This window comes from Callithrix jacchus, chromosome 15 (genome assembly GCF_049354715.1).
Source record: "Callithrix jacchus isolate 240 chromosome 15, calJac240_pri, whole genome shotgun sequence".
Classification (NCBI taxonomy): Eukaryota; Metazoa; Chordata; class Mammalia; order Primates; family Cebidae; genus Callithrix; species Callithrix jacchus.
In genome coordinates, this window is record NC_133516.1 from 102806455 (window position 1) to 102820257 (window position 13803).

Consider the following 13803-nt stretch of genomic DNA (forward strand, 5'->3'; position numbering starts at 1 on the left):
CCTATAATCCCATCACTGTGGGAGGCCGAGGCAGATAGATTGTTTGAGGTTAAGAGTTTGTGGCCAGTTGGCCAACATGGTGAGACCCTGTCTCTTCTAAAAACTACACAAATTATCCAAGTGTGGTAATGCACGCCTGTAATCCCAGCTACTCAAGAGGCTAAGACAAAAGAATTGTTTGAACACAAGAGGCAGAAGTTGCAGTGAGCAGCCTGGGTGACAGAGAGACTCTGTCAAAAAAAAGAAAAAAAGAAAAAGAAATGCATAGCAGAAAACATGTAGAGGTAGAGGTTGACAGTTAAATTAAAATGAAAGAAAAAAATATGGGGGAAGATTCAAAATAGGAGTGAGACTGCAAGGAGTTTAGAACATGAATTACATTTCTAAACCAAATCTTGGAACACAGAGTGTAGATATAGTATAGAATATTTGAATCATTTCAGAAAATCTTCCTTAGAGAATTCATGAAAGTCAAAACTTTTCGACATTTTTAGAAGTTAACAAGAGTGTTCTTCTCTGAGCCAGCTACCCTTGTAAAATAATAACAGTCTCACTTACTCCTGATATGACTATATTGTCAGCTTTTGGTCAGTTAACTAAAGATAAAGGAAATGAATCATGGGAACTGTTAATGTCACTGGATTAATGCAACCCTTTGTATCTTTTTCTTTTTCTTTCTTTCCTTTTTTTTTTTTTTTAAACATTTTACCTCCTATACCTTTTAATCTTTTCTTGGCCAACTGGAAATAAAAATCATTCTTTGGCATCTACTGAATTAAATAAACTGAACACTCACCTTTACTTAATAAGAATATATTTTAGAGGATCTGGTTTTACTTTTAATTTTTTAGTGGAGAGAATAGCATCCCTTGCCTGTATATGTATTCCCATTATCTGGAAAAGCAGGTGTTGAACAAATGGGAATACTGGAGCTATGGTGTTTGTCACCCAGCATCTTGGACATGCTGGACAACCCCCTCTGAAATTCTCTTGTTTCTTTGGGATTTCTGCAGCAATGTACTGAGGAATGGTAAACCTCAGTAGCATCTGACCAGGAAAATGTTATTTAGCATTCGTGAGTTTGGTTTCTCAGCTCTGTAGGTCCAGACTTCTTGGGAGCAACTAGTCTGTGGATAGGCACACAGATCATCACATACATGTAATTGTTCTTTACATGTTAACTGGTATATTCATTAATTGTGGAAAATATCTGGGAACTAAGAAGTATGGATGGTCATATGTAAAATATTCACAACTCTTGATGAGAAAACAAGTACTTAGAAATGGAATTATAACTTTGAAGAGTCTCAAATAAAACAATGGGAAACCAATAATTCTCACTGGATATTTTCACCAGGCTGTTAAAGAAAGTATCATCCTCCAAAGAACAAACACAGTATTGAAAATAAAATGTAAATAGCGCTGCATCTAAGTTCTTTGCTTTCATAATACAGCCACTTGTGTCATTTTTTATTTCAATACAATTTTTATTTAAAAATGTGTTGGACTGAGATTAAGGAGACATTATTTCTAATTGTGCCATTAACTATTTTCCACTTTCTTGAACCACCGAGTGCTTGATTTTTCCATCTGTCAAATGGCGAAAATAAGGCATGCCCTACCCATTCGTAAGATTAAGCCAATAAATTTTTTTAAAAAATTAAGAAAACTCTTTGTAAGTAAAAAGCAGGATATTTATATTAAATGGTTTCTGTGGCCGTTACAAATGGTGTCTTACGTTGTTTGGGGAACAGAAACACCGTGTAGACCCCCTTGAGTGTTTCGTCTACGGACTATTCTTATCTGGCCTCTGTTATAGCTTCTTCCTTCTATTCTTTGCTGCATTATTTTATTGTGCCTATACAGAGTTAAGATTTCTGTTTTACAGAACCCGGAATCCAGACTGGGAACATTAGCATAGTCCTAGATCCTTAAGTTGACCTAGAAGTGCAGCCAGAAGTTTATACCATCTCTACAGGAGATAACCCATTTAGAGTGCACATTCCAACACAACCTATGTTAAAAGTAGACACTGCCTTCTATTGATGCAGTTAAAAGTGGAGAAATTAGTTTTCAACTTATGTTATATGAATGTTAGTAAGATGTAAGGAGTATCAGTTTCTTCAGCATTTGCAAATGACCCTTTTTCTGTCTTTACCCTAGAGAACATTTACCTGCTCACTAAAGAATGTATTTCCCAAAGCAAATATCACATGGTTTATAGATGGAAGTTTCCTTCATAACGAAAAAGAAGGTAAGGAAATTAATCAATTGAAATAAGTTAAGCACAAAAAGAAAGAAAACAAAGAACATTAGACATGTCACTGCCCAAGCTGATCTTGGCATTTCAGAATAACTCTCATTCCAAGAAAAACATTATTCTGCCTACCAAATGTCATTTTCTGATGCTTCATCTGGCTCTTCCAAGGGGGTGGAGTACAACATTTTCCAGAAAGAAAGAAATACAATTGATTTAGACAAATAACATCCAAACATTTTATTTAACTGTTAGTAAAAGAAATACATGAGGACAAAAAGTTTAAATCTACACACGTTTATTAAAACATTTTCTGTCTTTATAACATAGCTACCTGTTTTTCCATGTCTTTCTTATTTCAATACAATGTGTTCAGTTAACTTAGCACCACTGCTTTAAATCAATCAATAAATAATTTCTACCTTTCCATGGAGGATCTGGGGCAGGTGTTAGCGGAGCACTAGAGGAAGCGTACGTAAAAGAGTTGGCTCCTTGACAAGGCACATGTTCCCCAGGAGGATTAAAAGTTCCTGGAGAAGGAACACACATCAAGACAAGCTCAGGTTATAATTCACAAACCCTTTTTTTAGATGGAGTCTCGCTCTGTCATCCAGGCTGGAGTACAGTGGCATGATCTCAGCTCACTACAACCTCCGTTTTCCATTTCAAGCGATTCCCCTGCCTCAGCCCCCTGAGTAGCTGGGACCACAGATGCATGCCATCACACCCAGCTAATTTTTTGAACTTTTAGTAGAGAAAGGTTTTAACCATGTTAGCCAGGATGGTCTCAATCTCCCGATATCGTGATCCACCCGCTCTGGCCTCGCAATGTACTGGGATTGCAGGCGTGAGCAACAGCGCCCAGCCCCAAAGCCATATTTTTATAGGTAGTGACCATCACAGCTTCTACCAGAATTCCCTCAGCTGCCCCTGCCTGAACAACAGCCATTCTTCTTTCTTCCGAGTCATTATTCCTCAAAGTTCAATCTGTCTTCAATAAACGAAGTCACACAACTCTCTGAATTATTTTTTAAGTGATACAATTGAAAGCTTATATTGATGAATGTATTGATCACTTAATGCATTTTGAGACTATTACTGGTTGTATTCATTTAAAACAACACTTCACCCATAACAATGACAGAATGCAATTCAAAAAATACATGTTAAAAGTTATTATAGGCCAGGCGCAGTGGTGCATGCCTGTAATTCCAGCACTTTGACAAGCAGAGGCAGGCAGATCACCTGAGGTCAGGAGTTTGAGACCAGCCTGACTAATATGGTGAAACCCCGTCTCTACTAAATACAAAAAATTAGCCAAGTATGGTGGTGGGCACTTGTAAGCCCAGCTACTTGGGAGGCTGAGGCAGGAGAATCGCTTGAACCCAGGAGGCAGAGGTTGCAGTGAGCAAAGATTGTGCCACTGCACTCCAGCCTGGGCAACAAGAGCAAAACCCTGTCTCAAAAAGAAGTTATTATAAATATATTATCCTGTTAAACAAGCCCTGCGAAAGAAAGCACCCAGATTTGGTGTGCCCATTAATCCCAAACAAGAGGCTAGATGTGTGGTCAGAATTGAACAGGCACACAACAGCATTTAGCTATTACTTTGGTAAGTAATTATGTCAGAATTGGTGTTAAGAATCTTTAATGTGAAAAGCTGTGAGTATCCAAAAAATGATGACATAACTGATAGTTGGTTTTACATTAAATTTCTGCTGCTTGGTATGCAATTTGGAGGTTGTCATAACAGTTTAAAATAGAGTTTGATTCCTAAAGAAGACTCACAGGACCCAAAATGGCAATTCTTACACATCTACAGCTTATTTCGAGAAGACAACATATCAAAAAGATTACAACATGCATCATATTCTATCCTACACTTACAGTGAGGAGTCCAGAGAAGTCAGATATGAGCTCCTTCGTCCTCCCTCTCTAAGGGCCACAGCGAGACACACGTCCTCTCTCAGATCAGGGACCGCTGATACATACACAGAACAGCTCAGCAGTGGGAAGTCCAAAACAGAATCCCAACTGAGATTGCTTTCTATTTTACTGATCACTTAGGTATATTCCTGCAACATAATCAGACTCCACAGCAGAGCTCTCCAAGGTCTACCTTAGACTAGGTGTGAATTACCAGTCTCACAGTTGTCAACAAACAATGCTGATGAGCTTGGATAATCTGTCCCAAAACATTTTGGAAACATAGTCACAAATAAACCAAGACTATTAATTAATATGTTTATACCCTGACCGTGGATCAATTACATGCAGGAACTTGAGCAAACAGCTCAAGTTATTTCCAGAGCTGCTGAAACTGACCCTCACATCAGAGAGGCTGTCACTGACCACTTTAGACTTTACATTACCATAAATTGATTGTGCCATGGCTTGGCATTATGGTATGGCTCATACATAAAACGTTACTAACCATGTTCTTATCTGTCTCATAGGAATATATATTACTAATGAAGACAGAAAAGGCAGAGATGGATTTTTGGAGCTGAAGTCTGTTTTAACAAGGGTGCATAGTAATCAGCCAGCCCAATCAGACAACTTGACCATTTGGTGTATGGCTTTGTTTCCAGTTCCAGGAAATAAAGTGTGGAACATCTCATCAGAAAAGATCACTTTTTCCTTAGGTGAGTTGTCTAATAAGATCATGAAGGACTGGCCAAGACTGCCATAAATCCAGAACATCTTTTTCTTTTTTTGAGACGGAGTTTTGCTCTTGTTACCCAGGCTGGAGTGCAATGGCGCAATCTCGGCTCACCGCAACCTCCGCCTCCTGGGTTCAGGCAATTCTCCTGCCTCAGCCTCCCGAGTAGCTGGGATTACAGGCATGCGCCACCATGCCCAGCTAATTTTTTGTATTTTTAGTAGAGACGGGGTTTCACCATGTTGACCAGGATGGTCTCGATCTCTTGACCTCGTGATCCACCTGCCTCAGCCTCCCAAAGTGCTGGGATTATAGGCGTGAGCCACCGCACCCGGCCTAAATCCAGAACATCTTTAATGGGAACAAGTAGAATACTTATCGCTTCTATCATGTTTTAATCTCATAAAACTTTCTACATAAATCAAAACTATTTTAAGTTATCAAACATTTTTGACAAGTAGGACTCCAATGAAAAGAATTCTTCAGATAAAAAGAAACTAGTTGATTCCTGTTTTCACAAAGCATTTCTGCTGAATACAGCAAATTTTCTGTTCAAATTTTATTCATCATAACTCTTAAATAGCTAGAATTTTTGTTAATCCATAAGATAATGAAAATTAATACTAATACTGATGATTGAGAAAGATTTAAAAGACCCTAAAATTCCTTCTCTGCCATTAAAAACATTCCATTGTATATAACATATATAGTTTTAATAGTTAGGAATGGATAAGACATGTGCAATAAAAATACCATAAAAATAGGGATTGTATCTTAATAATTGTTGTATCCCTAGGTTCAATCACAGTATTTAGCACATAGAAGCCTTTTATAACTTGAAAATTGACATATAGGATTACTCTAGTTATTTCATCATTTGACTAACCAGAACATTTACTACCCTGAACCAGGTGAAATAATGGAGATTTTCCTACATAACTGATGAACTCATACCTCAATAAATACATTGACAACAGATACGCCGAAAGAAAAACAGAAGTAAGGACAACTGTCAAATATTCATGTTTAAGAGTAACCTTATAAAATGCAAATAGGTTTGCAAATCATCATTACAACTCTATAGAAGCATTAACCTCTTGAACCACATCCTATTTTCGGAGATATCACAATCTATAACATACTCATAAAAACAGAATCATTTAAGAAAGAAACAGTTTCTCTTTCTTCCAAGGGCACCTTCCGCATCTTGGGTTCTGCCCAGCTCCTTCACGAGCGCAGTGGTTGGTCATGAAGAAGAGTGTGTACCCAGCACAAATCTATCCCCACTACTCAGAAGCAGGCGTGATTCTGATGCTGGGGCAGTGGCTTTGCTCCCGAAGCTCTGCCTGTGTGTCTGTGTATGTGAAGATCTGTGAACACGTCATGCTGTGTACTTTGAGTCAATCATTCAGAAACTGTGATGTATTTACACTCGAATAGCCTTACTCAACTTCACCTAATTCCCTCAGGAGTAAGACAGCTCCTTCCAGGAGAGCTGGACATGATAGGGCTGCAGTCTTGGAACCATGTGGAGGTGGCTGATTCTCACATCGATTTGTCAGTAGCTTTGGCGGAATCTAAGGACTAAAGTTCAAATCCCTAAAGAGAACCCTAGTCCCATCATAGGCAGAAACATGTCTGTAAAACTAATCTTTTCTGATGTTAAAACAGTGCTTGATTTCAGTATCAGAAAATAATGAATAGCTTTTTAGGTAACAGGAAGGATACTAATTCTATTTTTGGCAGATTTAAAGAGCTGGGTTTTGTGGGGTTTGTTTTGGGGAGTGGATGGGAGACAGTGTGTCTTGTTTTAATCTGAAAGTTGAGTGCAATACCTCCTGGGGTGGATAATGTTTTCGCTGTCATCAGCTTTGACAGAGATTTGTGTATTAAATGAATTTCTGACTGTAGCTGTTGAGATCGAGACCTTTGGGATAGAAAGAGAGTTAAACACTGACAGGTCGTATAGGTGTATGTGTGTGCAAATATGTATATGTATCTTAGCATAGGGAAAGAGGAGTAATAAAAAGATATCTTAATAGTGGAATAGGAGGACCACTGGCAAATACTTCTTGTTTCATGACTCCCCTCAGTGGAGCTGGCCTCATACCCATGACGGACCCTCCCTGAGAATATCAACTGAGAGCTTTAATATGCATATAAATCACCCAGGGACCTGGCTAAAATGCAAAATTTCTGATTCAGTAAGTCTAGGTGGGACCTGAAATTCTGCATTTCTGGCAAGATCCTAAAAGAAACCTATTCTGCTGGTCTATGGACTATATTTTGACAAGAAGGGACTTAGCAAGCCCTTGGATTTGGCTTATTTCAGGTGGACAAGATAAGGGCTGATATAAGCTCTGAGGAAGCCCCAGCATTAAGCCAGTTGCCCTGTGGGACAGACCCACGGCTGCTGCTGCCCATGAGGACGTTCTGGGAGCCCTTCAGGCCTCCTCGAGTGGACACACCAGGAATGGATGAAGTGGTTTTAGGCAGCAGCTAACCCTCTTCTGACATTATGGTAAATGCAGTGATCTGGAATCTGGCAGAGGTGTTTCTGGTAAATTCTGCATTTGAGTTTTGGGAAATTGTTTCTTCTTTTTAGATTTAATCACTCTCTTCATAGCCCCTGAGTTTTGTTTTGACCAAGGCAGAGTTTCTACATTACAGTGTAATCTAAAACTAGACAGATTTTTTAGGCCCCACATTTTATGTTGAAAGCTGTGTTTCACCTTTGTTACATGGCAAAGTAACCTGGTGATGAAATATGGCAGAAAAGCATCCTAAAACCAAAATGTTCAATCAATGAAAAATACATGTTTCCCACTGTGAAAACTGAGCATAACCTAGCAATATCTTCTGTTCCAGGAATTGGCAAATTGGCAACCTTTTTCTGTAAAGGGTCAGATAGTAAATATATTTTAGGCTTTGTAGGCTGATTAATTTCAAACACAATTACTCAACTCTGTCGCCTTAGCACAAAAGCAGCTATGGACAATGTGAAAAAAAAGGGAAAAACTGTGTCGCAATAAAATTTTTATAAACATGATTTCACTGTAGACCATTGTTTGCCAACCTCTGTTTTCATCAATATATGGAGAAAAACATCTAGACATTTATTTTTAAGCCAATGCCCTGTCCTATTAAGGTATCACTTTGGAAGATAATGCTTATGATCCACCAGCTGTCAGACACATACTTTATGCTGGTGGATTTTTTTTCGGTGTTAAGAATAAATTTGCATGCACTGATTCATCCACTTCCATTTGCCAGAATCCATAAATACGACGCAGAGCAAAACAGTGACTTCTCTTGAGGGGCATACACAATGACACAGAGTGATGAGGCTCTCACTAGAGTAAACACAGAGGAATGAGCACATGGCGAAGATGCCCAGGCTTCCTCAGCTTGAGAAGGTACATTCAGGGAAGTCTGCGGATAAGAAAGTGTCAGGAAACCATATAAACTAAGACCAAGAGGTCCTAGAAGTCACAGAGAGACTACTACGCTTGAGAAATCAGGTTGAAATAATGCCTATTGGATAGAGGGTATGATTTGAGAGAGATGGAAGAAATGATAAGCAAAATCAGGAAATGAAATTGGGAGTGTGATGAGAGCCCGTCATTAGACTTGTGTGTCATGCTGAAGAGTTTAAACTTATCTTGGATGCACGAAGTAGAAGGATGGTCATTTTGTTAACCTATTCATACACTTCCCATGTGACTGTCCTCTACCTCCTCAGAGATGATCTGCACCAAAGCATTCATATAGTAGTGGATCAGAGCCAGCTATGAGCAGCACCCACAGTCAATGGCAATAGCAATGCTACCGACAGTGAGAATAGAACACACGTGCATCTAGCTTAAAAAAACAGATTCCTCCCACTGGGAAGAATGTGCTATCAAGCACACCGGGCTATGTGCTAGCAAGTGATATAACGTAAGTAAAATATACTTGTCCCTTAAAGTGCATTACAGAATAGAACCAATAGTATAATTAGTAATTAAATATCCAAATAATGGATATAGTTCATCAGACTGTATCCAGTGACATTTTATCTACAAACACTGTATCCAGTGACATTTTATCTACAAAAATCATAAAATCTTCTAACTTTAAAATCATCTCAGCACATTTGACCCACATGTTCCTGAAGTCAATACAGCCTTCTGGCATTTGTAAATTGCCTTCCAATACAACTGTTTTTTAAATACGGTAATGGAGATTTAAGGAATTGACATCAATATAAAATATCAGTAAAACAACATTCTAGCCTCTATTTCAACTCCCCCAACACACACACACACACACACACACAAAGTTGTAGCCAAACAAAAATATGACAAAAGCTGACATTTTAGAAAGCAGAATAATATTACAAGTTTACTAATATTACAAGTTACATCCAAGTGGATGGTTTTATCATTGTTTCTACTCTTACTGATATAAAAATTTTTGTGGGTTTATGGATTTTGTAAACTGCATGACTACTTTTCAAACACTCCAAAATATTAAGTGCTATAATAGTTTTACTAGGTCTTGGTTAAGTGTTAACTTTTTCCAGGAAGCCTTCTCAGACCTCCCAATCTTTTTTTTTTTTTTGAGACGGAGTTTTGCTCTTGTTACCCAGGCTGGAGTGCAATGGCGCGATCTTGGCTCACCGCAACCTCCGCCTCCTGGGTTCAGGCAATTCTCCTGCCTCAGCCTCCTGAGTAGCTGGGATTACAGGCATGCGCCACCATGCCCAGCTAATTTTTTTGTATTTTTAGTAGAGATGGGGTTTCACCATGTTGACCAGGATGGTCTCGATCTGTTGACCTCGTGATCCACCCGCCTCGGCCTCCCAAAGTGCTGGGATTACAGGCGTGAGCCACCACGCCTGGCCGACCTCCCAATCTTTCCCAGTGATCCTTCATTGCATTCCTGTGGCCACCTATACTTCCACTGTCCCGGTACTCAACACAATGCTTGGCTGCCTACTTCAGGCCACCTGTAAGGACACTCCCATGTCTTTCTCATGCATCATTATATCACAGCCTTGAACATGACAGCCCCCAGTATTGATATGTTACATGATGGATAAATAAAGGAAAGTGGATTTAGGAACTATCAATATTTCATCTTTCTATCATAATATTCTGTTCATTATAAATATCTTTCTAATCCTTTCAGGCTCTGAAAATTCCCCAACAGACCCTCCATTGAGTGTTACAGAATCTACCCTTGACACCTTACCTTCTCCAGCCAGCAGTGCCTCACCTACAAGTAAGAATGTCTTCATACTGAGCTATTAACTTAACCAAGCGATTGATACAGAAAAATTTTCAGCTAAGTTGCCTGATTCATGCCTGTTTCTCGGCTATAACTTTTTTTTGGCTGAAATTAGGTTTTTATTTTTTAACAGCTGTATAAGATGTAATTCATATCACATAATTCGCCCATTTAAAATGAACAATCTAATGGTTTTTAGTATGTTCACAGAGTTGTGCAACCATTACCGCAGTCAATTTCAGAACATTTTCATCAGCCAATAAAGAAACTCCTAAACATGTTAAAGGATTATGCTCATGGCTTCAAGGAGTTAACATAGCTTCCAAAATCCTTTACTTGAAGCCCTGGGAAAATCGAGGTCCAGAAATATTCAGTGAGGAATTTAAATTCTGCATGTATTATTAAATAGGTTAATAAACTGACAGGCATCCTCCAAAACAACGTTCTCAGTGAGGAATTTAAGAGATCGGTTGTAAATGGAGATAGGCCAAAGGAGGTTCAATCCTTTTAACATTAAATCTGTCTGGCTCAAATTAATGTTGACAAAGTGGACTGGTGAGGGTTATGAGCTCCTCCCATCTGAAGCATCATTAATGGAGGTCAGCCTGGGTCAGCATTACTGTGACAAAGGAACGGCAGTGACTCTCAAAAGCTGTCACTGATGCAACAAATTATGAATTCCCATGTCTCCGGCTTTTGTGTCTAACAAAGAACCATGGTGACTCTCTAATACAAAAAAAGCTTATATTCTATGTGAATTAGAAGTATGGCTCTCATTTCTCATTTAATTAAAACTATCAATTTTAGTTCAAAATGAGAATTGAAAATGGAGTAAAACAAAAGCAGCCAGCAGGAATGAACAATTCCTCTACCTGGTAACCTTTGGCATATAGCCTGCAGTCACTGTCACAAGTAAAAGAAGTGGCAGAAAAGCTTGCAAACTACCCATCAAAAGTTTCACACCCATCTGAATTTTTCATGTTCTTAATGTTTTGTGATTTTTCTTTTCTGCTTTTTTGGAGCCTCTTTTTCTTCTACTTTTAACTCACCACCAGTAATAAACCACAGTTAATTATGGAATTTTTCATTCAATGAGTATTAGCATATTCAATAATAATAAAACCTTAAGTCTTTCTAGTATCTTGTATATTACTTATCCATTAAAAAACCCTCAAATTTTAGCAATTTACAAAACATATATTGTCTCATATGGTTTCTGGGGGTCAGAAATTCAGGAGCAGCCTAGCTGGAGGGTGCTAACCTGGGTTCTTTCATGAGGTGCAGTCACACTGCTGGCTGGGGCTTCAGTCATCTGAAGGCCTGATGGGAACTAAAGAATCTGCTTCTAAGCTCTAGCATATACATGGGAGATCTCAGTTCCTCACCACATGGTCTTCGCTATAGGTCTGCTTACAATATCACACTTGGCTTCCTCCAGACCAAGTAATTCAAGAAACAGAGTGACTAAGTCAAAAGCCATACTGCCTTTTTATGGCTCCGTCTCCAAAACTGCATGTCATTACTTCTGCTTTATTTTATCTACTAGAAGTAAGTCTCCAGGTCCCTCTTATACTCAAGGGAAGGAGACTTAGGCTCCACTTATTGAAGGAAAGCGTATCAAGAATCTGTGAAAAAAATTAAAGCTACCATACTCTGTCATTTAGAAGTGTCTGCACATAAAATGCAGTGTGGTTTGATATTCTTTACTATGAGTGTTAGACAGAGCCGACACTACTGTTCCCACTTGCCGGATGAGGACACTGAGACACTGACAGCTTAAGTGATCAATACCTACTAAGTGACAGTGCTTTGCATTCACACCACAGTCTTATGACTAAATCTAGTTCTCACCACATCAGATACCATTTTTTCTCCAGTTGGTCTGAACACACCATAAGAACAGGAACCATATTTGTTTTGCCTTCTAGAAAATTCTTAGCACAGAGTAGGCAGTCAAAAACTACTAGTTGAATAATTAATGAAAAGAATGAAAGAATTAATAAGAATAAGGTTCTTTCACTATGCAGATGTCATTTAATAGACTATTTAATGCTAATGGAAAAAGATAAAAATATATTTCTGCCTTCAGAAAGGTTGCAGTCTACTTGGAAAGTATAAACACATAAAGACAATAATTCAAAATAACAAGGTGAAAAGTGGTATACCTTACAGAATTAAAATGCCCAGGGAGAGGTACAAACCAGTAAGTATTAGGCTTTGAAAGTTCTTTATGAGTTCATGGGCTCAGAAAATGTTACCTAGGAGAAATGAAATAACTTGACCTTTGAAGTATGTATTGCATATATTTGCCTCAGTGGAGAGCTTGAAAGAACATTCTAAACAGAGAAAACAAAGTGAGCAGTTGTACAGTGACAAAGATGTCTATGGGCATTTGAGAAAGCAGCTGTAGATAAGCTTGGATCGAAGAGGTGACATAGTGACCAACAAGCAGGGATGCAGATAGGAAAATGCAGACTAAACAAAGCCTTGAGCCCCAGCTGAAGGGCTCCGAGTGCTGTCCTTTATGACACGGGGGAAGGACCTCATTCAACTTTATTTTAGAAAGAAAGTGATATAATTTAATCATCAGATATTTGTTGAGCACCCACTATGTATCAGGGTACCCTTCTAGGTGCTGGGAATACAGCAATGAACAAAACTGAAAAAAAAAAAAAGTCCTCATGGCATTTATATTCTGCTAGTTAAAAGCAGGCATGAATTTCTTCTGGTTGAATTTTTATAAGGTTAGTCTACATACACTAAGTGCTTATATCAGACCAAACACAATTCTTACTTCTGTGACAAAATTTAGAGCAAGAGAAAGCAGTTGTTACAGTTAGGAAGCCTACAATTTAATACAGGTTTGGCATTAATGAAGGAAAGACAGCACAGTCAAGTAACATACTTGTTTAAAAGCAGGGTGGGGAATGCCACCTGGTCTACTGTCACAGTTGGGAAGTCTATGCAGAATCAAAAGGCCTCTGTAAAATAAAGTCCCACCACATTGGCCCTGAGGATTCTGTTAGATGAGCGGTTGTCTACCAGGGTAACTTTGCCATCCAGAGGACCTTTGACAGTGCCTGGAGACATTTTTGGTTGTCACAGTGAGGGTGGGAGGGTGCTACTGGCATCTAGTGTGTAGAGGCCCGGGGTGCTGCTACACATTGTATAACACAGGACAGAGAAGCCCTCACAACAAAGAATTATTCGGTTCAAAATGTCAATAGTGCCGAGGCCAAGAAACCCTGGTTTTTAGATCAAGGTTTAGGTGTGATGACAGTAGGAGTCCCTTACTTTACAAAATCAGATCTGGATTTCTGTCAAGATGGCAACAATAGATTATGTTTGGAATCATTTTCTGTTTGACTTTGTATGTCAAAAAAACTCATGTTAAACCAGTGGCAGATTATGTCTAAATAAACTTATCTTCTTGGAATAATCACTGAATTAATACTGAAAATCCAGATTTTGACTTGGTAGACTGGAGGGTAATTGTGAACTCACACAATGACTTCCTACCTCAGAAGCTGGTAGGATTCACCTTTGCATGTTCTTTGAAGAAAGGAAGTGAGATGAAGCATGTCCTGGAAGCCAACTTCAAAGACGATGGTTT

General features: G+C 38.7%; 1 protein-coding gene across 1 annotated transcript in view; it reads left to right on the top strand.

Annotated features, from left to right (window-relative positions):
- CD96 (CD96 molecule) overlaps positions 1 to 13803 on the top strand; it is a 90778-nt gene that overhangs the window by 38635 nt on the left and 38340 nt on the right. Inside the window, 3 exon segments of the mRNA XM_078352416.1 lie at positions 2164 to 2254; positions 4714 to 4902; positions 10092 to 10184. Coding sequence (XP_078208542.1) covers positions 2164 to 2254; positions 4714 to 4902; positions 10092 to 10184 — 373 coding nt within the window.